At 35.7% G+C, this 26,267-nt stretch overlaps 2 protein-coding genes across 4 annotated transcripts in view; both read left to right on the top strand.

The window, feature by feature from the left end:
- The window catches only part of sptlc3 (serine palmitoyltransferase, long chain base subunit 3), a 32,770-nt gene extending 15,636 nt beyond the window's left edge, over positions 1 to 17,134 (top strand). Inside the window, exons 8-13 of one of the 3 annotated variants that reach the window (XR_007828940.1) lie at positions 1,890 to 2,109; positions 4,794 to 4,920; positions 12,359 to 12,494; positions 13,742 to 13,871; positions 16,308 to 16,476; positions 16,704 to 17,134. Coding sequence is in view for 2 of the 3 variants with exons in the window: in XM_051125907.1 (XP_050981864.1) it covers positions 1,890 to 2,109; positions 4,794 to 4,920; positions 12,359 to 12,494; positions 13,742 to 13,871; positions 16,308 to 16,421 (727 nt within the window). In the remaining variant the exon portion in view is untranslated. Of the gene's footprint in view, positions 1 to 1,889; positions 2,110 to 4,793; positions 4,921 to 12,358; positions 12,495 to 13,741; positions 13,872 to 16,307 lie in introns of all 3 variants that reach the window. The other 2 variants (XM_051125907.1, XM_051125906.1) reach the window with 2 other exon arrangements.
- Positions 17,135 to 17,279: 145 nt separating this feature from the next.
- Positions 17,280 to 26,267, top strand: part of ism1 (isthmin 1) — a 22,332-nt gene continuing 13,344 nt past the window's right edge. The window contains exons 1-3 of the mRNA XM_051125908.1: positions 17,280 to 19,719; positions 19,807 to 20,094; positions 21,099 to 22,352. Of these exons, the coding sequence (XP_050981865.1) occupies positions 22,215 to 22,352 (138 nt within the window). The 5' untranslated portion in view covers positions 17,280 to 19,719; positions 19,807 to 20,094; positions 21,099 to 22,214. The remainder of the gene's footprint in view (positions 19,720 to 19,806; positions 20,095 to 21,098; positions 22,353 to 26,267) is intronic.

Here is a 26,267-nt window from a genome sequence, read left to right as displayed (position 1 = left end):
ATTCAGGGTCAGAAAGCTCTCAGATTTCATTAAAAATAACTTAATTTGTGTTCCGAAGATGAAGGTCTTACAGGTTTGGAACAACATGAAGGTGAGTAATTAATGACAGAATGTATATTTTTGGGTGAACTTTCCCTTTCAGGTAAGCAGCTACATCAAACGAAAGAGGATCTAATTAAGCAAATTAATAAAAACTACATTTGTAAAGGACCTTTCCTACAAAAGTATTGCTCAAGTTGCTTTACAAAGCAGCAGAAAGTTAGTTAAACAATACGAAATATGTTTACTATCATTGTTGGAGAACAGCTAAAGCAATTAGATTTAATAACTGGTGGCACCATGGAAATTATCTGTGCCTTTTTTTATCACTCTTGTTTATTTGAGGTTTCCTGATGTGTGATGTCACCCATTTGAACACTGCCTGTCTGATTGTTAGTTTATTGAGGCCAAAGTCTGCAGTCATGATTGTGTGACCCTTTCCAACCTAGTGAGCATAGATAACCCTATTTCTGAGGTCATTTACTGCATAGCATGCTTTGAAGTGAACACTGAAGGTTCATAACCTTCATATGAAATTCATGCATGATTATAGAGATTATAAATGATTCACTAACTTGCAACCACTGTTTGGTAGCCACATAAAACTATTTACAGTGCCTATATCCGCCACTGAGATTGAAGACATTTTATGTTTAACAAATCCTTTACAGCATGTTTAATATTGAAAGACATTAAATGTTGTTAGTAGATATTTTACATTTTAAATATGAACATTTAAGAATTATGAAGGTTGAAATGTATGCAAAAAGTGTACTTAATGGTAATTCTTTACTTGAAGGGGTGCGCATAAGACTGACATGACACCCGTCATGAATATGAAGGAGGTTTTATGCATGTTTGACAACTCATTAAGTGTCATTCGCTCAGTTATGTCATTTTTAATGCAAAGATGACATTGTTTAACAAGACTTTATGACATCTTGACATAAACCAATACATCATAACCTGTCATTGTCTTTGTCATGACAACTTGACATTAACAAGACAATATAACCTGTCATAAAACCTTAATAAACATGACATAGCAGATTAATTATCAAACAATAAAGTACTTAGTTTTGTAGGTTAACATTAAACTGTCATGTGGTTGGTTTGGACACTGGCTGTCATGAGGCCATTATAATTGCGTCATTAATATTTTTCTAACCACTTTTTTATAGTTTTTTATGACAAATTTGTCAAATTTGTCATTTGTCATTGCTAATACTCTGTCAAATAATTTTATAACACAGTTATGAATATTTTTCTTGACCTCAGCTACAGTGGTACAAGTTGAACTTGTCATTAAAATGTCATTAAGTGTTAATAATTTGTTTTTGTTTTTTTTTCAATCACTGGAATCCAGTCCTCTTGAACAGTTAATAGACTGATCCTTCTTATCTGGCCTGATAACAAATAATTGCCCAACAGGTGCAAATGCATTTTTATTTCTTAATGTTTTTCTATTTTCATCATTTTATTTCCTTACAACAAAAGATTGGTTCACTTTCATATTTTTCTGAACAAAAGCTGTCATATACATATATAGTATATAACTATGTTGCTGTCATATAGTACAACATTGTCTTGGAAATGTCAAGCTGTTATGACAAAGACACTGACAGGTTATGATGTATTGGTTTATGTCAAGTTGTCATAACAAAGGCATCTCAAACAATGTCATCTTTGCATTAAAAATGACATAACTGAGTGAATGACACTTAATGACAGTTGTCATAAACATGCATAAAACCTCCTACATATTCATAACATGTGTCATGTCACAATTATGAAGGTGTCATGTCTAACATCCTTTAACTGAAATGTCTTTGTCCATTTTTTTTTTCCAGTATGGAAGGTTCTCTTGTTCGGTTGCCAGAGATCATAGCATTAAAGAAGAAGTACAAGGCTTATCTGTACCTCGACGAGGCCCACAGCATCGGGGCCGTGGGGCCCACAGGTCGAGGGGTTATAGAACATTTTGGGGTGGACCCCAAAGAAATAGACGTTCTGATGGGCACCTTCACCAAGAGCTTCGGGGCTGCTGGCGGGTACATAGCTGGGAAAAAGGTAAGGATTATGTACTACCTTACAGTCAGAGGTCTCCTGAGGTAGAAATCTGCCCATGGTTTTACAGAAATGCGGATCGTTGAGCTGCTATGTCGTTTGGTGACGCTTGTGGTACAGAAATGGCTTCCGTCACCTTTACTCAGCATGTGCACCATTCTCCCTTCCCTTTTCTTTTAAACTCACACACATGGTCTTGTTTCATGATGTGAAACTACATATGTTCCCCAAATGTCACTCATGCTCCTGTCATGCCGCCTCTCTCATCTCATTACTCCATTAAAAAAGACCACTTCACTTCATAACCACATCATGGACATGGCAGTTCATTATAAAAGACTGAAAATGAAAAAGACAGCAGGTTTTTTGAATTACACATTCTTTGTAGAACAGAGCAAGCGAACGAGAGAGAGAGAGAGAGAGAGACCCTAAACATGTGTTGTGTAATATTGAGAATTTAATAAGGTGAGACTGTTGGCCAATTTCCAACTCTGTTTATGGGACACATCAAAATTGCAGGTTTTCACAGGATGCTTCCAAACATGGTACTCGTCTGTAATTTATTCTAACTTTTAAAAGTTTGGGGTCTGTGTGATTTTTGAAAAAAGTTCACCAAGACTACATTTATTGGATCAAAAATACAGTAAAAACAGTAATATTGTAAAATATTACAATTTATATCTCTTTTCTATTTGAATATGTTTTAAAAATGTAATATACTTCCATGATGCCAAAGCTGAATTTTCAGAAACCGTTACTCAAGTATTCAGCATCACATGGTCTTTTATTATTATTATTATTATTTTTTTTTTTTTTAATTTGTTATTATTTAATTTTTTATCATCAATATTGAAAACAGTTATGCTACTTAATATTTTGTGGAAACTGGAGTACATTTTTAAGTATAGAAGAACAGAAATAGAAATTTCAAAAAAATTTATTTGAAATAAATTTTATTATTTTTATTATTTTATTAATGTATCAGCTTCCATTACTTGAGTCTTCAATGTCACATGATCCTTCAAAAATCATTCATTTTTGGTGAATTGGTGCTCAAAAACAGTTTTTTTATTTTATTTTAGTTTATCATCAATATTGAAAACAGTGCTGCTTAATATTTTTGTGGAAACTGGAAAATGGAATACATTTTAAGAAAAGAAACAGAAAGTTCAAATAAAATGTAACATTCTGTAACATTACAAATATCTTTACTGTTACTTTTGATCAACTGAATGTGTCATTGCTGAATAAAATGATTAATTTATTTAAAAATGTATTTAAAAAAATTGTACTGACCCCAAACTTCTGAACCATAGTGTACAAAAAAATCATTAGTTCGAAGCTGGTCTTGCTTAAGGAGTTACGATTTTTACTTCAAACTCCAGATGGTGTTTGACTTTCTATACGTGTATGATTTTATGTATATTATATAGAGAGAAAGAGAGAGAGAGAGAGAGAGAGAAAGATTATCATTACAACCATAAAAAAATAACATTTTTAATACTATTTTCCTTTAATTGTTCTCTACTGAAAAATGAGTGCTGCTGCTAGTCAGCAGACCTTTTTTAGTCATACATGTCAGCTTGTCAAAGAAAACTTGTGTTCCTTTCCTGTAGGTTTAATGTTTTTTTATAAAGGTACTCAACTGCAGCAGAGTAAAACACATGCTCTCAGCAGCAGTAAGGACACTGTACACAGGCGCAGTGGGAGGTTCGCAAAGAAAGCCGCCAAACGGCTCCAGCCAGTCCCTCGCTCCACAGATGTGGGTGGATTTTCGGACACGTTCTCTTAGCTGACTTATCTTATGCTGTTTTCACAAAGCTCCCAGGACCCAAAGCACTGCAAATCTTGCACTCTAAGTGGAAGCAGATGTTTGCTTTGCAGATTTTTCCCCTAAAAACCCCCTCGCCCCCATCCTCAAAGTAGAGGACACATCTGGATGCAGAGGCCCGTGTGCACCGCGAGGTGCGTCCCCTCCCCTCACCCCTCCACAGTGGATGCAGATGTCTGAGGACAGAGATTAAGAGCTGAATATTGGCCCCGGCTTCTGCTCAGAAGCCTTTTAATAGATGCAGGACAGACACAGTCTCCAAAACTGCTTGTTTGTAATACACAAAGTGTCACTCTATTGAATGACATCTGCAATAGTTTGTACAGAAAAGCCTGAATTAGTGTCCATATGCGTTTGTTTGCCTTATTGTCAGATCTGCTGTTTATAATCAGTATAATCAGTTCAGGGACTCCAATACAAGCAGTTTGCATAATTAGTATTCTGTATTAGCCCTAACAAACAAACAGATCCTATACAATGACAGCTGTCATTTTAACAGGATGATCAGTGAATCAGGTGTGCGTTGTGTGGTTTCATCTCCCTCTAGTGGTGCAAATTGGACAGCACAGTGTTTCAGTTCAAATACTTTTGCATGTAGTCATTTAAGTGACGTTTTAAAAAACTTATTACAGGTTCTCCTCTTTTTGACAAACCTGAGGGTAAATATCTTGCTCAAGGTTCACTTTTCACGGACCACCTGATTAGTGTTCAAGTTTAAACTTACAAACCCTAACTTTAACCATAAAGTGCAAAAGGAGATCTTAACCAGAATGTCTGAACTTCAGTGACATAAATGAGCAAGTTATGAAAGTATTCCTGTAATAATGGATAATAACGTGTTGTGTTTTTTCTGCAGGAATTGGTGGATTATTTGCGGAGTCACTCTCACAGTGCAGTATACGCTACAGCCATGTCCCCACCTGTCGTGGAGCAGATCGTCAGGGCAATTAAATGCATCATGGGAGTTGATGGCACGACAGAAGGTTAGTAACAAAGCATTGTATAGACGGGTGAATCAGGGAAGTGAATCACAAGGATTTAATAACCATATAAAATGTATTTCACTACAGCGTATAACTCATGGAAAACAGATTTCAATAAAGCAATGGAACTGGCTTAAATAGTCCTTCAGACCTTTAGCCAAGGAAAGGTCACATATTTCCAGGTATTAGGAGTCAGCAGAATGCCACCAGATGTTAAAAGGGTTTTCCCAAGCCGTCTTCTGTTTTTGATACGCGTTGATTCATATATTTATGTTTTTAGAGAATACATCATGTTTCATTTTAGTTTCACTGCAGTTCACACCATGTTAGGAAGGGATTTAGACTGCACTAAAAGGCAGAGTTAAGTTCAGCACACTACTGTTAAAAATTTGGTGTCGGTAAGATTTTTTTTAATGCCTTAAGAGCTTTTTGTGCAACAAAGCGGAATTTATCTGATCAAAAATACAGGGGAAAAAAAACAGGAACATGTAAAACGTGAAATATGGTTACAATTTTACATAACTATATACACACACTGCCGTTCAAAAGTTTGGGATCAGTAAGATTTTTACTGTTTATTAAAGACGTTTATTATGCTCATCAAGGCTGCATTTACTGTCTCAAAAATAGTGTGTAATATTGTGAAATATTATTAAGATGTAAAATAATATTTTTCTATTTTAATATACATTAAAATCTAAATTATTCCTGTGATCAAAACTGAATTACTCCAGTCTTCATTGTCACATGATCCTTCAGAAATCATTTTAATATGCTGATTTATTATCAGTGCTAGAAACTAATGCCTAATTTTTTTTTTTTTTTTTTTTGAAGCTGTGATACTTTTTAGGATTCTTTGATAAATAAAAAGTTAAAAAGAACTGTATTTATTCAAATAGAATTATTTTAGAATACAATATTTTCTAACAATACACACTACCGTTCAAAAGTTTGGGGTCAGTACATTTTTATTCTTTCTTTTTTGCAATACTTTTGTTCAGCAAGGATGTGTGAAATTGATAATAAAAAAAAGTGATAACGTTTGAAAATATTTCTATTTTAAATAAATACTATTGTTTTTACCTTTTTATTTATCAAAGAATCCTGAATAAAAGTATCACAGGTTCCAAAAAAACTTTTGCCAACATAGATGCTTCTAAAGGCCTGATATACTTCAAACAAATTCAGAGAACAAACTGATATGTTGTCATTTCAAACAAATTCAGGCCAAAACGAAGTTCGTTTTCAGCAGTTTGAAACAGCTCATCAAAGCAAATTTTCTGGGGAGTTCATTTTGGCTCCTAAAGGCCCCAGTATACTTAAAACGAAGTTCATTTTTGTTCTTGGTTTGGGGGCAAAAAGAAGTTTGAAAAGGCTAAGTGACGGAATGTATTCGAACATTCCAACACCCCAGGGGTGTAGATTAATGTAAATATGTGTCTTACACTTTTTATTTTATGTGGTGTCATGTTTTATTTTGGATTAAAACAAAGATTTATTATTGTATGTTTCTTTGGCCTTTCATTTATTGCATACCTTTTAAATTTGCTTACGGAAAAACAACAGCAGCAGCAGTATGATGTATCAACATTTATTTAAAACAAAACTATTTGCGACTCGCTGCCTTATCACCACTCTTTCCTTTCATTTTTTTTCATCGCTTTGCATAACTTGTGCTTCGTTGCAGAGCAATGGTAGCTCAGAGGTGTTAATAATAAATCAGCATATTGAGCAGAATGATTTCTGAAGGATCATGTGATACTTAAAGGGGTCATCGGATGCCCATTTTCCACAAGTTGATATGATTCTTTAGGGTCTTAATGAAAAGTCTATAATATACTTTGGTTAAAAATTCTCAATGGTAGTGTAAAACAACAACCTTTTTACCTTGCCAAAATCAGCTCTGCAAAAATCATCCCATTCTGGTCGAGGCTGCTTTAAATGCAAATGAGCTCTCCTCACCCGCCCCTCTCTTCTATCTGTGGAGTGACATGCTGCTCTGAGAGATTGTTTACTTTAGCCACATTTAGCTGCTAAACTTGCTAACTAGCACATTATTAGAAAAAGCGATCGCAAAGATTCATAAAAAAAGATCCTTATACTCACATCTGCTGTAAGTGAAGCTGGATCATGAATGATTCGTGCGAACATAGACAGATATATGTAGATCGGGAGGTGCATTCCCTTCACAAACAAAAGTAATCCACTGCATCTTCAGCAGCTCAGATGTCGGGAGTAAATGATGACCACTAAGTTCATTATTACATCCAGCAACACAACATCTCAATCACTCAGTTCTTGTCTAACTTACATCCCTGCTCTGGTGTTGTGCCCATTTTCGACCCCTGCCAAATTATTACCCCCTTTCATTGAAATCACTACCTGATTTGCCTAATCCTATCCCCACCCCAAATCCTAACCCCTCCCCCACACCTAACGCTAAACCCCCGCCAGATTACTACCCCCCTAGTATTGGTAATACTAGGGGGGTAGTAATCTGGCGGGGGTCGAATTTGGCATAACACCGGCATCAAAACATGGAGGTTGGGTTGTTACAACTGATCTTAGGTAAGACGCTCATGTCAATCAACTATCGTAGGAGCGGCCTCTGTCGGTGTGACGCCTTCTGAGAATGGCTCAATTTGAAAAAGGGAATATTATTTTTACGGATTAATTAAAAACCACTACCGCCAACACACATTAATGTGCAAACAACATGTAAAAGTGAACTTAGCATGCCCCCTTTAAGACTGGAGTAATGGCTGATGAAAATTCAACTTTGCATCACGGGAATAAAATATATTTTAAAGTATATTAAAATAGAAACCATTTTTTTTAATTGTAATAACATTTAGCAATATTACTGTTTTTTCTGTATTTTTAATCAAATAAATGCAGCTTGATGAGCATAAGAGACTTTTAAAAACATTACAAGTCTTACTGATCCCAAACTTTTGAAATGGCAGTGTGTGTGTAATTTATTGTGATGGCAAAGCTCAATTTTTATGATCTTTCAAATATGCAGATTTGCTGCTCAAGTAACTTTCCTTATTATCAATGTCGAAAATTTGTGCAGAAACTACTACATTTTTCAGGATGCTTAAATAAAGAGAAAGCTCAAAAGAACAGCATTCATTGTGAAATCTAAGTTCTTTGCTGTTACTGCATCCTTGTTGAATGAATGTATTTTTAATTTCTTTAAAAAAAAATTACTGACCTTTTAGAACAGCAGTGTAAGTGAACAGTAGAGCAAATAAACTGGCCCACAAAATCAAAGTTTTATGCATAAAAAATAAGAAATTCAAACGTTTTAATTCAAATTGAGACATGAATATAGTGCAGAGTTTATTAGCTAGCTGTTTCAAATAAAACTCCTCTGCTTCAGTTGGACTAGTGGTTCTAGTCCAAACTTGTCCAAAGAGAATCTCTCTAAGCTGTTTGAACATGTGATGTCTATATCAGACTTAGACAAGCCGCCCATGGGTGTCATTACTGGTGTGATGTGCAGCTCTGTGGAGGGTGAGTCACACTGATCTGATCTCGCTCTAAATACAACACAATAGGCTGCAGAAGACCTGCCACATCTGAACTTGCACCACGTCTATGACTGATTGTTTGGTTTGAGCTTCACCTGCTGTTTCTAGCGTCTGCCAGTGTTCAGGGTTTCTGTTGAAGAGTTTCTAATGTAATGAATGTTAACAGCAGTTGTATTCGTTCTGCTGACATAAGGTTTTTTGTGCTTGGCTTTACAGCCCACCTCCTTTTGAAATACCTGCCAATCGGTTCACAGGTAATTATATGCAAACATGCCGTTGTTTTCCAAAAACTCTGGCCATGGTGCCAACGAGAGCTGGAGGCGGATCTGGCCAGCCCCACAGAACGGCATGATTCACACAATTAAGTATGAAAGAGGGATAGACATAAACTCAGCAAGACAGAGAGTGAAAGGCATTGATGTTCATTCAGCTACTGATGTCTCCAATCGCATTAAGTTGTTAGAATTATCTATTTGTGGTTCGCACCACCAAAGTTCAGATTACTAGTAACCGCTAAGCTACCGCTAACTGCATGGTACCGTTCGCATCTGAGTCCGTGCTTCTCAGTTTACCCCAGTCTCCAATTGTGTGCCAAATCCATTGTATCCTATGTACAAGCCAAGAGTGTCTTGGCAAAGGATGAAATTTGTCTACCATTCAGCCTGACAAAACAAAACCAGCTGGTACTGTTTTTCACATCGACTAACTCCACACACACACACTCGCTCACTCACTCACACAAATTATGAGGCGTTTTGAAGAGAGAGTATAGAAATGAGCCTTAAAATATCATGAAAACATATAACGTCTGTAAGACTTCAGCGTTCTGCTGTTTTCTTCCTGTTTTTGTTTGTTACTATGATTTTGGATTATTTTATGAATGGGTCTGCTCTGTCTCACTTAACTACTTAATGGTCTTAATGAGGGGCTATTAAAAGACCGATCCTGGGATTTGAACGGCGGAGCGGATGATGTCATTTCCCGTCTCCTCTTTTGGGCCCCTTTCCTAGGCTTTCACATACAATCAGCCTATATCCTAAAGGGAACTAATAGCTGTTTATAAACTCCTCTTGATTACACCTACAGAAAAAAGGTGAAATGTATACATTCTATAGTTTGTCTAGTAAAAGGAAGGTTAAGGTATTGTTAAGAGTGTTTTGTAGGAGCAGTAACTGCTGGTGGTATGGCTGTATGCCATTACAATTATGTTGCAATTCCTTGGCCTTTTTCCCAGTGTTTTCAACTATATTTAAGTAGAACAACTATGAAACTTGCAGGCAAATAGTGTAGTTGAAAAAAAACTGGAACGAAGTGGGCTAATCTCTGTGCCAGCTGTTTTTAGGACTAGTTTGTAGACATATTTGTTCTATGGTTTGCCTGACATGGTCTGTTTGGCGTTTGTGCTACCGCAGTGTGGGTGCAGACTCTCTGAGTGCTCTGAGTGAATTACTGTAGAATTACTGTGACAACTATTCAGTGTATTTTCAATTTACTATCAGTTTGTGTTTATGCAAAATATCATAAATAAATGATCAGATCATCAGAGTCACAGCCGTCAGGCTGTGTGAAGAGTCGGAAGGCAGGTGTACTGACGTGCTGCTTGTCATGTCACTAAATGGTGAAGCTAATGAATATTAGGTTAATATTAGTTAATAGGTTATGCACAAATAAATTTAACTTGATATTTATCTGTTTTGGTAAATAGTCTATATGTTGTGTTTCTATAAAGATCAGTGGCCCGTTGCATAAACTGCTTAAAGTGGTCCTATTATGCTCTTTTACAAAGTCTTGATTTTGTTTTGGGGATGTACTAGAACATGCTCTCATGCTTGGTTTGAAAAACACATTATTTTTCACATAATTTACATTACAATACCTTTCTCCCAAGCCTGGCACAAATGGCTTAATTAGTTCTGGGTTTGATGAAGGCCCGCCTTCCGGAAAACTAAATGTGTTGTGATTGGTTAGCTATCCCACTGCGTTGTGATTGGCCAACACCTTAGACGGTGTTTTAGTACTGCCACACCCCTTGCCAAAGCAGCAAGTTCCGTCTGCTACGTTATAGTAAAGGATATATTAAGGTGTAGTTGACGCTACAGTAGTGTTGGGTCCTATCGTCAGCCTGCAAGATTGTGGATACATGATATTATCGTGCTAATTTATGTAATTATTTACATACTTTGATTCATTGCCCAAAACCAGCTCCAGCATAAGGCTAAAAGCAGCCTAATGTTTTTAATATGACTTGTATTTAGCATGACAACAGTTGAATAAAAACATTGTAAGTTACTAATTATAATACTTACATTTCCTTAGGTATTGAAAAAGCAGCTGCAGAAATTAGCAAAAACATTAACATTATCAAAGAACATCATTACTGATTGATTTTATTTTAATGATATTCTAATGGGCCACGTTGTGACATCATAACATCTGAAAAAGGCCCCAAAGGAGCCGTTCGTTGTAGTTTTTTAAAAGGGATTTTGACTCCCTTTGGAGTGGACTTTGTAACTTTGTAGATATTTTTTATGCACAAACATACACAACACACACTGACTAAAATTCAAAAAGTGAAAAAGCATAATAGGACCCCTTTAAACTACTTTGCCTTTAGTCATCTAAGGCCTAGTTTCATAGACAAGGCTTAGCCAAAAACAGGATTAGGCCATAGCTCAATTAAGTAATTTAAGTAATTTTTATAAACGTGCCTTAAAAAAACATTACTGGTGTGCATCTCAAGACAAAACAAAGGTCAGTCAGTGCAAGTTTCTTTCAGTTGAAACAGCTTAGACTTCATTTTAGTCTAGGACTAGGTTTAAGCCCTGTCTGTGAAACCCGGTGGTAAATTTTTTTGATTAGGTCTGGTCATAATATTGACATAAGCTAGATCGGTCTAATTTGAATCCCGAAAAGCAAGACTTAAAGGGATATTTCACCCAAAATTTAAAATTCTTCCATTAATTACTCACCTTCATGTCATTGCAAACCCGTAAGATCTTCGCTCATCTTCAGAACACAAATTAAGATATTTTTGATGAAATACAGGAGCTTTCTGACCCTGCTTTAAGGATTTTGAAATTGTTGAATAAAGTTGTTATTTTTGTATTAAGTATTCTCGTAGTTTCATATAATTACAGTTGAACCACTGATGTCACGTGAACTGTTTTAATCGTGTCCTTACAACTTTTCTGGCCCTTGAACGTGGTAGTTGCATTGCTGTCTATGCAGGGTCAGAAAGCTTTTGGATTTCATCAAAAATATCTTAATTTGTGTTCTGAAAATAAACAAAGGTCTTACGGCTTTGGAACGACATGAGGGTGAGTTATTAATGACAGAATTTTCATTTTTGGCTGAACTCTCTTTAAGTCAAAACTGAAATCAATAACATTATGATTATAAATGTCTAAAACCCATTCACTATTGTACACTATGATATGATTATTGACTATGGCAGTATAAAATATTTTGTTAGCCACTTGATTATAGTTAAACACAGGTTTACTTGACTACCATGGTCCTTTGGTTGTTGGTTTCATGTTATTTCTTCTTTGAACACTGAAGTTTTTCCAGTTCAGATTTTCCTTGTTTTTACTAGTACAGAAATATGCCTATAAAATTTCACTGTCATTTTAGCAATCAGTCTATAAATAAACACACATCTACTGTAACTGAGACTTTCATAGCCTGCATCCCTCTCATCCACAGGACAATCAAATCCTTCAAATACAGTCCCAGTGGAGGAGCACTACGAGATTATTTGCACTTTTTCCTTTTGACCTACGGTTGCTCTGTTGTAAATCATGACCTTTACTTTATTGTAGACTCCCATTTATGTCTCTCCTTTTCCAACGAAAACTAACAAATTCTCCTCGATGACACCTCTGTCTGCATCTCCCCCGCAGGCCAGCGAAGAGTTCGGCAGCTGGCTGAGAACACGCGCTACTTCAGATCTCAGCTGAAGGAGATGGGCTTCATCATTTACGGCAACCAGGACTCTCCAGTGGTACCGCTCCTGCTCTATCTACCTGGGAAAGTTGGGTAAGCAGACCCACTTCACAAGCCAGCGACCCGCTCGGGTTACCAATTCTTGCCGCACACAACACGCATAAAAGAGCGTCGGTTTACACTACAGCATCTCCAGGCTCGCATTTACACAGACCCTATTTAGTCCATTTAAACACCCTCAGCTTAGATCGCCGGGTCAGCGAGAAGCAAAACATTATGTTTCTTTGTGAGCTTTTTCTGTGCGTCATCTTTGATTAAGGACAGTTTCCACTGTCTGGACACTATAGTAATCCTCCTTTGAACTTGTGAACCTGCCCACATCTCGGGCTGCCAATAAAACAACAATGCGAGGCTTACATTGGGTTACAAAGGTGATAGCTTTGAATGCCATGTGGAAAATGTACTGACTGCTTGAGGACACCCCAACAAAAGCTGCAGTCATCTCCACTGGTCATTCCAAAGAAGGCGATGTGGTCTTTTCAAGAAGACGTTGGACCCTAGCCATCTTGGATGGTCTGGTTGATCCATGAATCAGTGGTGAGGAAAAAAAACAAGAGAGGCAGAAAGAAAACATGACATGCGAGAGGCTCATCACTGCACAGGCGTTTCAGACTCCTCCAAAGATAACAGCTTCCTGGCACACCAACAAAGACGACGGCAGCTGTGAGGCCTTTTAAATCCAGCTTTCACTCTCCGTCGCCGCTCTGTTCTCTCGCTGCTGTCGTCTCTGCTGACAAAGTGGAGGCCTACTCTCCTCCTCTCGCTCTCAATCTTTTCCTCCTCCATTATACCTTTCCCTTTGCCTTTCTCTCCCTGTCAATCCCTTTCTTTCTCTCCCTCTTGGCTAATGCAAATGACAGTCCAGCTGTGCGGTTTACAATGGATTTCCCTTCACTCAAAGGGTGAGGAAAGGTAGCAGACAGTGCAAACTCTGAATGGGATTCTCCACAGCTTTACCCTGCATAATGTGTATACTTTAAGTTCTAGGTATGCATCTTTGCGACATCTAACCACAGCCTCAGTTTGTATTGTCATACTAAGAACAGTGATAATGTCTGGAAACTTGAATGCAGAAGGCATGTACTGCTTTCAGGATTACTTTGAAGAACTTTGCCTGTTTTATACCATTATTCATGACATCAGTACTGAACAGCTTAAAGATGCAAGCTGTTCTAGAACATTTGATTGCTTGGCAGTAGTACATTTGCTGATGTTTGTGTAAACTTTACTTAAATCCATAGTGATGATAAGCGAAAAAGTTGTTAATCATCTGTTCACAGGGCGTTTTCACGGGCCATGTTGAAGAGGAAGATCGGTGTTGTAGTTGTAGGTTTCCCAGCTACACCCATTACAGAGGCCAGGGCTCGTTTCTGTGTGTCTGCTGCCCACACCAGAGAAATGCTCGATAAGGTAAAAAACTACAACACTCAACATCTCACAGACCTATCTATCTCTGTTATGGTATTCTTTGTTTTTTGTTATTAGACAAGTCTAGTGAAATGAAAATCTGTGTTCAGCCAAGAAGAAAGATCTAAAACTCTTTAAAAAGCTAAAATAAAAAGCTTAATTGTTTTTATGATGATATTTGGCCAGTATTAAAAATGTATAATTTTTAGTTTCAATTAAGGCTGTCAGTTTAATGCATGAACTTAATTAATTAGTTATGAAAAATAACGCGAATAAAATATTTTAACGCAGTTAATGCACTGGACCCGCCCCCAGACCTGTACGTCATCTTACAGTCCATATAGTTGACTGTTGACAAAAATAATGCAGGGCAAAAATATGCAGTTGTGCCCTAAAATTCAAGATATTTGTGCAAAAAAAAAAAAATGCCCATGTATGCGTTTGGTCTCATTGTTCTATATAATCGCACAATATCACACAGGCAGCAAGAGAAACATCAAACGAGTGATGATTTTTTCCTGATTTATCACAAGCTTAAATGTGTTTTTATACAACAGTTCAGTAAATATTAAGTTATAAATATTGTGTTATATTTTACACACAGTATTATGTGTTTTTGCTAACTTTTGCAGAGAACATATTACCTTTGAAGTAACAGCAGAATTGTTTCATGTCTCCAGCAACACAGCAGTGTTTACATTCTGAATGAATCTGCGTTTTGAATGAATCATGTGAACCAATGATTCAGAGGCCCATTCATAAAGTGAGCCGTTTACTAAATTCCTGAATGAATCAGCCATTTGAACGAATCGAATGAAAGACTCAAAGACATATACCATCACCTGCTAGTTTCGTATTTAGAGTATTATTTCATCAAAATAATAATAATAATAATAATAATAATAATAATAATAAAAACATTAAAGGGGTAGTTCACCCAAAAAATTTAATTCTGTCATCATTTACTCACCCTCATGTTGTTTCAAACCTTTTCTTTTGTGGAACATGAAAGAATTATTCTGAAGACAGTTGGTAACAAAGTTGTTTTGGCTACCAGTGACTTTCATTGCATGAACAAAAAATACTGATGTTTTTCTCAAATTATCTTCTTTCATGTTCCATAGTTTACACTGCAGCCTAAATGTTTATGTGTAATAAATGTTATGTTGAATCAAAATATTTGAATATACAATTTGTAATGTCTACTTGATACTTTCTCGTTTAACACAAAAATAGCTTTAAATTATCCTTCGTGGGTATTTTCAGTCAAATTTATTTTGCGATTAGATTAATTAATTGAAACTTCATGTAATTAGATTAAAAATTTTAAATCGACTGACAGCCCTAGTTTAAATAATAGAAAAATAAAACACTATTATGTGAATTGAGGCACTGCAACATTTTAATGCACATTATGAAAAAGTGATATTCATTTTAAATATGGATGCATGATATTGGATTTTTGACGATATCAGATATTTTTCAGCTCATTTTGGTCGATAGCTGATGCTGATACCGATATATTCCCTGTTGCTTGGAAATTGTCTCGTGCAGAAATTATAAGCAAAACAGTCTAAATGTTATTTGTGTATTTTACTTTAATTTTATTAGAAGTAGGCCAACAGCGCACCCTACGAAATTAAAACTCCTTACATAATGGGCATTAGGACCTGGGTGAGGCTGCCACTGCACATGCTATTACTGTTTACTCTATCACACACCAAAGACGTCATTCTGTATGTGCATTCTCAGATTAAATGCAACGATCCAAAACAGCGAATCCAATCATCATTCAGGCAAAACTTTTCTTCAAGAACGGGCCACACTGCTGACCTGATCTAATCGCTAGCACACCCTGAGCACATGCGAGTTATTCCTCTTATCGGCAAGACATATTGGCATAATTTTCATATCGGCCAATGCCGATATTTACATTTAAAGCCATTATCAGCTGATATTGGTCTGATAATATCGTGCATCCCTAATTTTAAGATTTGCTAAAGATTACATTCAGCACAAATTAATTTTTTAAAGTTTGTAAAGTAAACATTAGAAAACAACGAAGGTACTAGGTTCTGTGCCTGATTCCTCTTAATAGATCTGGTTATTTAATAGTTCAATTAAAAAAAGTACTTCTTATGAAGAAATCGTTGGAATAACATAACATTAAGCTGAACATGCTTGATTCACTAAATAGAACTGGCTCAAAAAAAGTACTTCGTTATGATAGAATGGGAATCAGTTGGACTACATTGGCTGTGATGTATGAAACTGATTGAACACCTATTAGATAGAATTTAAAACCAGTTTATTTGATTTATAGCACCATTTGTATGATCCAAAGCAAGTTTAATGCCTCAAACATTGCACTGGAAGTTACTCATCTCAGACAAATTCCCAACAACAAATTCCCAGTAGGAACATCTGATTTTCTTCCAGGTTCTTCAGAGCCTTGATGAACTTGGAGATGACATCAGGGTGAAGTTCTCCCGTCACAGACGTTCCTATCGGCCAGAGCTGTATGATGAAACAGACTTTGAGCTGGACAGCTAATCACTCATTGTCATCACCGTGAGTGTGAAGGCTTGTCCATTGGGAGACTGCCAAGGTGTGAATACCTTGGTCATTTTTAGAAGAAACTGTTCTACACAGGACAGTTCTGCTTTTCCAAAAAAAAAAAAAAAAGAAAAAAAATGTGCAGTGTTTGTTATTGCTTTTTCAGGTGTGTCGTGCTATGCGGCATTGACTTTTATATATATATTGTAAAATTATATTTAATTTTTTTAACTGCCGTTTCACAGTTTTGTAAAGTTTGTTAAATGATTTTCTCCTCAGGGGACTGTGGGAAAAAGGGAGGGACCGCGACAACTGCGTTTATAGAACGTATATCAAAAGCTGCTCTAAATATATCAAACAATTAACTCCCTTAACACTGACCTACATCAAAACTCTAGCTGTGGATAAGAAATCCCTTGAAGTGGCCCTATGTTTTTTTTATCCTGCTGCTAAGATGGACTGATGAAAGGCCTCCATTCTGTGCTGGATTATGTGTTTGTGTGATCCACAACTACATTGATTGAAAGAGATTGAACAAGGCTGGGCGTTTCAGACACCAGTGCAGCTCATTTACAGTCATTAAACATTCATGCATTGCATCTTGCAGATCCCAGTCTTTTAAGTGTACACTGACAGGCATGTTTTTGTATTTCATGTGCAGGAATCTACTTCTGATTATAAAATTAAAAAAAAAAAAAAAAAAAAAAAAACTGGACTGAGTGTACTTATAAATCAAATATTTGCTTGGAAAGTTTAACAGGGTTTCTTGTCATTTGTTTGCATATTTCAGATGCAGGACTTCTGTTCATTTGCAAGATTTTGTTTCTCTCTTTAGTTTTTTCAGTAGAACTAGGAACCAAGAATAACTGAATCAGTTATTTCTAGTGAATCAGTACCCTTGAAACCATTGCAGTCCAACTGATTCCAAAACAAATGACTCTTTTGAGTCAGTTCTTTTTTAGTCAATCAAACATTTGCAGCTTACAGTCTTACGTTACGCTGTTCTAAAGTTCAAAGGTACTTTGTTAATTGAATCATAAAAGAATCAGAAGCATTACGAGGAATGTACAGAGCTTACAATTTCCATTCTTAATAACATATACCTCCACATTCAGATGGTTTCTATAGAAACTCTATTTACCACAGTAAACACCAAAGCATATAGTAATTACCTCTTTGACTTTCATTTGCTGCAAAATTGTGCTAACAAAAAGTAGTGTCTGCACATGTTTTATCAAACTCTCTGCTTTGAATGAGACAAAACTTAATTGTTACATCTGAAAGAGACGCAAAATCGCTGTCTGAGCACTGGAGATCAACATGCCAACTATGTTGCACACGGGCCAATATTCGTCTTAAACTAGCAATTAGTAGAGAGATGCACATTCCATAGGTGTGGAGTAACCGCTTGATTAATGCTGGGAGGAATCAAGACAGATAGTAAATGCTGCAGACAGATGGGGTCTAGTCTGCACTTGTTTCGCTCGTGTTTGAAACAATGTTTGTTATTTTAAGAATACCAAAACCATAGTGATGGAGATTTCTCATAGCTGAGATGAGAAACTGGGGAGATGTTTTGGGGACTAAACTCATTAGACAATGCATATTTTTGTTCTGTTTCAGTGAAGGTAATTGTCGTTACACTGGAAAACATTTGCAAATAGACCGAAAACATTTATCAACCAAGGTTGTTACTAAAAAAAGATGTCCTGAAATTACCGTTTTTATTAAGGGGCAATTTTAACCCTGTGAGGGTGTCTTTTTAGTAATTTTAATTAACTAAAATTATTTCTCTCTCTCATTTTATCTGTATATACACTAGCAGTCAAAAGTTTTTGAACAGTAAAATTTTTAATGTTTTTAAAGAAGTCTCTTCTGCTCACCAAGCCTGCATTTATTTGATCCAAAGTACAGCAAAAACAGTAAAATTTTGAAATATGTTTACTGTTTAAAATAACTGAAATATATTTTTAAATATATTTTAAAATGAAATTTATTCCTGATTTCAAAGCTGAATGTTTAGCATTACTCCAATCACATGATCCTTCAGAAATCATTCTAAAATTCTGTTTTGCTGCTCAAAAAATTGTATTATTATGATGTTGAAAACAGCTGAGTAGATATTTTTTTCAGGTTTCTCTGATGATTAGAAAGTTCAGAAGAACAGCATTTAACTGAAAGAGAAATCTTTTGTAACATTGTAAATGTCTTTATCATCATCCTTGCGTAAAGAAAAAAAATCATTTCTGTAATTTCTTTCCCAAAAAATAAATAAATAAATAAATAAATAAAAAATACTGACTCTAAGCTTTTGAATGGTATAGTGTATAATGTTAAAAAAGTTTTTTTTATTTCAGATAAATGCTTATTCATCAAAGAAACCTGGAAAAAATCTACTCAGATGTTTTCAACATAAAAATTAACATTTCTTGAACAGCAAATCAGCATATTAGAATGATTTCTGAAGGATCATGTGATGCTGAAGACTGGAGTAATGATGCTGAAAATGTTTCTTTGATCACAGGAATAAATTATATTTAAAAATATATTAAAATTATATATTTTAAACAGTAAAAATATTTCACAATTTTACTGCTTTTGCTGTATTTTGGATTAAATAAATGCAGGCTTGTTTAGCAGAAGAGAATTATTTTAAAAAAAACATATTTTAAAAACTTTTGACTGGTAGTGTATATATACACACACTTTACCAAATAAAACTTGTGAAATTTAATTAAAAATATTAAAATATTATTGCAATTAAAAAAAACTTGTTTTTATTTTAATATATTTTAACATGTAATTTTTATTTAGATGGCAAAGCTGAATTTTCTGCAGCCATTACTACAGTCTTTGGTGTCACATAATCCTTCAGAAATCATTGTAATATGCTGATTTGATTGACAACATTTCTTATTATCACTGTCGGAAAACCAATGTGCTGTGTTGATATCTTTTGTGCCAGTTTTGATAAATTTAATGCATCTTCGCTGAATAAAAGTATACATTTCTTGCAAAAAAGGACTGATCCCAAAATTTTGAATACTTTTGTGTATGTATTTTCTGAAATATGTCAAATATTAGGCAACAGGCTAAAACTGTGGAGGCATTTTAATATCCGTGGTATTTCACCCCAAGCCCAGGTTAATATCTGACCCTGGTGTGCAGAAATCTTTGTTGAGAACTACACCATCCAGCCTTCACTATTGTCTTTAAGATGGTGCAGTGAAGTGGTCAAAGATCTGGTCCAGAAACTGAAAAATCTGAACGACTCGTGAACTATGACTTCTGCAAGGTACGTAAACTCTGATTAATGACTTTGATTATTGACATTGTGGAATTCTAACAGCCCAACTTGGGAATAAATCCTTGCTGTTTATAGGAAAATCAAGGAAGGACACAGATTTCAGCAGAAGAGCACAAATACACATGCACACGCAACAGGATGGGCCTCTCTCCATCAGTTTACCCCCACCCTATGTGTCAGAGGGTCTAGCCGGTCTGGAGAACAGATGTCAAGTCTCCTTCCATCTCCTTTGCTACCAACACAGCAATGTGCTGCTCCAAGAAAACATCTGTCTAAGCATTGACCATCAGCAAAAGGGGCCCCACGAATTGGCTCATCCGCCCTTTGAAACTCGCAAAAGTCTGTGCCATTCTAACTGCAAAGGTATTCTGAGCCCTGCCAGATTCCTACTTGATCAACAGCGCTATTTGAGATCATGTAAAGTGTTAAATAATTATTTAGCTCTGCATACCATCTTTTCATCGATGCAGATTTGTATGATTAATCAGAAGGCAGACAGTCCAAACAAACATCTTTCAAAGTTCAAGTATTCTTGAAAAAACATGAACCCCTTTGAACCACGACGTAATACACAAGTTCAGGGCAAGAGCTACAACATTTGTCGCACTTTTTTTGATGTGGGCTCTCAGACGACCCATGAAGAACAAACAAATGCAAATCGTGACACACCTCGTCCCCTTCGTCCTCACATTCCTGAAAGTGTGAAACTTGGAGGAGGGAAAGAATCCCTCGTATTGTTACAGCACCTCTCAACCTAGAATCTACAATAAGTTCATTAGCACTATAATCACTATGCAGGACTTTACAAACTACGACCCATTAATCACTTTTAATTAGTGTTTTAAATTAAATTAATCACTCTTAATCACTCAAGTATTTTGCAGAAATGACGTAGAATTGAGTAAAATACTTCTAAGGTTTTGAGTCAGAGGTTTAATCACAAAATGCACGTTTTATAGCAGTGTTTATTCATTTTAATATTAAACAGTTGCTCAAAATTGCCTTAAATTAGGTTATTTATTTTTTTGTGAATTGCATTCTCAGTGGATTCCAGGTTTTTTATTTACTTATCTTACTTATTAAATATAATTAAACTTATACTTACTTACTTACTTATTAAAATTTTAAAGTTCAAAGAAGTTACAGACTTATTTTTTAATAAATAAATAATTGTTTTATTATTATTTTATTTCAGTGAATGGATTTCAATGGACAAAATATTATATATAATATAAATATATATAACTAGATTTTTTTTTTTTTTAATACACACAACAGGTTATATTTTATGGCATCTAAAATATTGTCCTGGCCTGCAAAAAAATGTAATCTCTTTATCGTTTCCTCCTCTACTGTATTCACAATAGATCAGCACAGATAAAGACATTTGGTGCGTGTTGTGCTGATAAGTGCACTGGTGTGATGGGACGTGAAGGGTTAAATCGGTGGGGAGGGGAGGTGACAGCAAACCCAAAGAAGAGGGGGATATAAAAACACCAAAGGCTTCGTGGGCACGAGTCTGGCTGTGTTTGTGCTGGACTAAAGACACACAACGACAGAAAGGAACACACACGCACGCACACACTCACACTAGTCTTGAGCTGTGGTGTCGTGTGTTATTTGACAGCGCGCTTTTACGCAGAAGGTGTGTGTGGATACTCTTGCGCAAGAGCGGCTCATACACCCTCCTGAGGACAGAGCTCAGATGAGTTAGTCAGAGGAGGAACTTTGGATCTTGATCACACTGAAAATGGGCTTATAGTGAACTACACTTCATCCCTGAAGACGCAGTGGCTTTTGGAGAGGATGACAGCACTTTGCGCAAGGCACCGGAGCGCAACAATGTACCCAAAGTTTTATATTAGACGTGAAGGACAGACCACGAGGGTTTGAAGTGGTTTGAACTGGAGACTTTGTTGTTGTAGTTTATTTTTATTTTCAAACGTAAGAATGCTTCACGGTCTTGGAATTGCGTACTTGTGCCAATGTACCTGATTTACCTGCGCACGAGTAAAACTCCAGTTTTTCCTCAATGAAGAAGTAAAACTTCTTATCTCAGTATATAATCTACTTGCTTTTGCATTTTATACTGATGTTATAAGAAACGTAAATACCTCAATGGAATGGTACACAGCTTTGGAGTTTGTGGGACTTACTTTCCTGTTTTTTAAAGGTAGTTCAACTTCTTTTTGGACATCTGGATTACACCATTTTTAAGGTCAGGAGCTATAGATCCATCATTGTTCTGATCAGTTTTCAAACGTGGAGCGATTGGGCATCTTTGAGATCATTTCCAGCCAGTTACTCTTTTTCCTGTGAGTATTGCTCTTCTGGACCCCGAGGTGGCTCCGCAGTGGTGTTGCGGCTCCTCGTCCGCGGCGGATCCGGAGATCGGAGTGTCTGCAGCGGCAGGAGGCGGCAGCGGAAGCCCGGCAGCAGCGGCGGCGGCGGCGCAGGGTCCTAAAAGTGCTCGAGTGAAGAGGATGGTGCGGCTGGCGGCGGAGCTGCTGTTGCTGTTGGGTCTCCTTCTTCTGACGTTACACATCACGGTGTTGCGGAGCAGCCCGCTGCAGCACGGAAATGACACTGTGAGCTCGGAGCAGGACTCGCGGGTGGCGGAGGTGAGTTCATTGTAACTTTATACTGGTGAATTTTATGAAAACACGTCCAGATTACATTTCTCTCCAAAATCAAAATAAATGTTTTTTTTTTGTTTTTTTTTTTTTTTGTTTGTTTGTTTTTTTTGCGCTCAGAAAGTTAAATCTAATTGTAGCACCATTTAGTTTTGTTTGTTTGTTTTGTAAAATTTTATTTAAAGTTATTTATTTATTTATTTATGAACTCGTACTTTCCACATAGCATTCATTCATTCATTCATTCATTCAGTTTTGTTTGTTTGTTAGTTTTATTACATTTTATTTTATTATTTTATTTATTTATTTATTTATGAACTAATACTTCTCCCATAGTATTTATTTATGTATTTATTTATATATAAACTCGTACTTTTCATATAGCATTTATTTATTTATTTATTTATTTATTTATAAACTCGTACTTTTCCCATATCATTTATTTATTTAGCACTGGTAATTTTCCCATAGCATTCATTTATTTATTTATTTATTTAGAACTGATGCTTTCCCCATAACATTCATTTATTCATAATTTATTTATTTATTTTTATTTTATTTTATTTTTTTAATGAACTCATACTTCTCATTTATTTATTTGTTTAGTTATTTATTTTATGAACTCGTGCTTTTCCCATAATGTATTTATTTATTTAGAACTGGTACTTTTCCCATAGCATTTATTTATTTATTTATTTATTTATTTAAAGTCACATGGTAAAACAAAACACTCAAAGAAAATAAAACCTTATTTAATGTAATTTAAATTCTACTTAAATACAATTTCTTTTGATTGGGGGATGACATACGCTTATATTTATTTGTTTGTTTGCTTATTATTTATTTATTTTTGCTCATTTGTAAGTGATTCAGTAAATAAATAAAAAAATATGATAAAATATGCCATCTCTGCAAAGATGATAGATAGATAGATAGATAGATAGATAGATAGATAGATAGATAGATAGATAGATAGATAGATAGATAGATAGAACATTGTGATGGTAAAAATTGCAAAATGCATTCATACATCGATTTCTATCTAGTCAGGTAGTTTTGACAGCAAAGTTCAAACTGAGCTGGGGTTCAGCCAGGGTCAGAGATGGTCTCTTTCTCTCTAATCGGGTAGCTGCAGGCTATCATTTATCACCACTGGTCCATCAGTGTCACTCAAGCATCCTGTTAATATGTTCTTGCTTCAAACTGTGCGTTTGCCAAGATTAAAAAAATGGGAAGCCAAATATAGACCCTATGTGTTCAACACATTGGTGCACAACATGATTGTGGCCCTGCAGGGTGACTTTGAGGGCTGCAGAAAACATTCTCAGTTTAGACTGTCCTTTAGTGCCGTTGGCCGAGATTAGACCTGGCTTTAATGAGTCTGTGCAGATTTCAGCTAAAAGTGTTCTGCCATCTGTTTACGGAGCAAGTGCAATGCTCCCAGAGACCGGACCCAGGGGTCAAGAAGGGTTTGAGATCAACAGGGCTTTGTTGGGTGCATTAAAAACCCTGCGGCTGGCTTTTTGATGTATTTTTAGCATGACACCGACATGCCTTTGTCAGTCTGCAAACGTTGGCATAACACCATGATGAATGTGTGTTTATCCACTGTAGTGGCTCTCTTGCAGAGGAATAGCAGCAGCAATGTGATTTAGCTGAACTTAGATCAAATTAGATCTTTTTTTATTATGCAGTTCTCCAACAGCTGTTTGACTTTTCAGAAGCTAAGAGCTTAAAGTTTGCATTTCAGCAGTCTGTTTTACTACAGTCAGTGGCTGCTAAAGGAAATGAATGAATCCCGAATGAGTCTTTACAGTTTAGCCCTGGAGGTCAAGTCTGTGGTTTTGTACGGAGAGTCTTGGGACAGAACTCCGAGAACACGTTTATGACATACACGGCTGTTGGAAATATGTCTGGAATGTACATAGAATGTGTCAAACGTAACCAGGTTTGAGGAGAGTTGGGGGCAGCAGTGAGGGTTGGAGGCAGAAGAGTCTGGTAAAGGCCAGTTAAGCTTCACTGGCAGCTTCTGATCTTGAAGAACTTAATGGACAAACAAATGCAGTAAGAGAACCACCTAAACACCCACAAATCTTTAAATATTCCCTTTGGCCACAGCCATGGCATTGATTATTAAAGGAAGGGTTCACCCAAAAAAATGAAAATTCTGTCATTAATTACTCCCCCTTATGTTGTTCCAAACCTGTAAGACCTTTATTCATTTTCAGAATATCAATGTCCTTACTACATTTCTGGACCTTGAACATTGGTTGCATTGCTGTCTATGCAGGGTCATAAAGTTTTCATCAAAAATATCTTAATCTGTGTTATGAAGATGAATGAAGATTTTACAGGTTTGGAACGACATGAGGGCAAGTAAATATTTTTTTTTTTATTTACTTTTTTTATGATTTAATCTATTGGATTCACAATGTCATAGGCAAAAATGTAATATGTCGATAAAGAATAAAAACAATTACCAGGAATTAAATATATTGTATAAGAAATTTAATATTTGATACATTTAAATTAATTTCTAAGTTACTTTTTTTTTTTTTTACAGATTCCAATCAAAATATACTGCATAAGATATTCAGACATTTTTCAGATGCATCTTGAATATATATATTTTTATGATACATTTATAATTGAATATATGTGTGATCCTGGACCACAAAACCAGTCACAAGTAGCACAGGTATATTTGTAGCAATAGCCAACAGTACATTGTATGGGTCAGAATGATTGATTTTTCTTTTATGCCAAAAATCATGAGGATATTAATCAAAGATCATGATCCATGAAGATATTTTGTAAATTTCCTACCGTAAATATATCAGAACTTAATTTTTAAATAGTAATATGCATTGCTAAGAACTTTATTTGAACAATTTTAAAGGTGATTTTCTCAATATTTCTATATTGTTTTTTTTTCCAAATTGTTGTATCTCAGCCAAATATTGTCCTATCATAACAAACCTTATATCAATGGAAAGCTCATTTATTCAGCTTATTTCAGATGATGTATAAATCTCAGTTTCAAAAAATTGACCCCATGACAGGTTTTGTGTTCCATCGTCACATATTGTCCCATTTCCATGATCAATTATGTATTAAAAAAAAAAAATCTGCAAGCACCACAAGAAATTACTCATACAAACATGAAATTAATCATTAATAACTCTTGTGCTAATCACACCAATTTATTATAATTTATCAAAGACATGATTTTTTTGTAGTGCATTGATATTGAGGGAAACATGTCCCAATTTGTAGCCCTAATATTATTTATATTTTATATATATCCGCCAAACTTGAAAATTCTTAAATAATTGTCTAGACTAGGAGTGTATTTCCTCACAGATATAGTCAGAAAAACAAATATTTTACTACATCATATAGGTGTTGCACTGAAAGGCCTTTTGCACTTTGTGTTTAGCCTTCGTTTCCTGTCCAGTCTCCTGGGAAGACCCCCTGAGAGGCTTTAATTGAAATGCTGTCATGCTCCTTAAGCAAAGGGAATTGAAGAGGAAGCAGGAGGTGGAAGTAGTCAGAAATGTGACGGGGGCGCCTGTATGTCACTCTTGTGTCTGTTGTCCTAGTTAAAGACCCCGACGGTTTGAAGAATGGTGTGTAATGTCTTTGCAGGAACTGTAAAAAGTTCTGTCATGGCTACAGTTGTTCATGGTATCCTAGGCCTCATTTACACCTGGTATAAAAAAAAAAATCATCTAATTTATCCAAGTAATCAGACACATCTTGGATTTTCTAGCTTTTTTCATATTTTTCGTTTGGACAGTAGTCTTATTTAAAGCCACATACAACCAGCAAAGTTCAACAGCCTTGTTTTAGCAGTATGATTGATTGACAGGTGAGTAGGTGGTCCTTAGCTGTTGCTATATC

The sequence above is a fragment of the Labeo rohita genome, chromosome 13, assembly GCF_022985175.1.
Source record: "Labeo rohita strain BAU-BD-2019 chromosome 13, IGBB_LRoh.1.0, whole genome shotgun sequence".
Lineage (NCBI taxonomy): Eukaryota > Metazoa > Chordata > Actinopteri > Cypriniformes > Cyprinidae > Labeo > Labeo rohita.
This window is presented reverse-complemented; position numbering and strand designations above follow the sequence as displayed.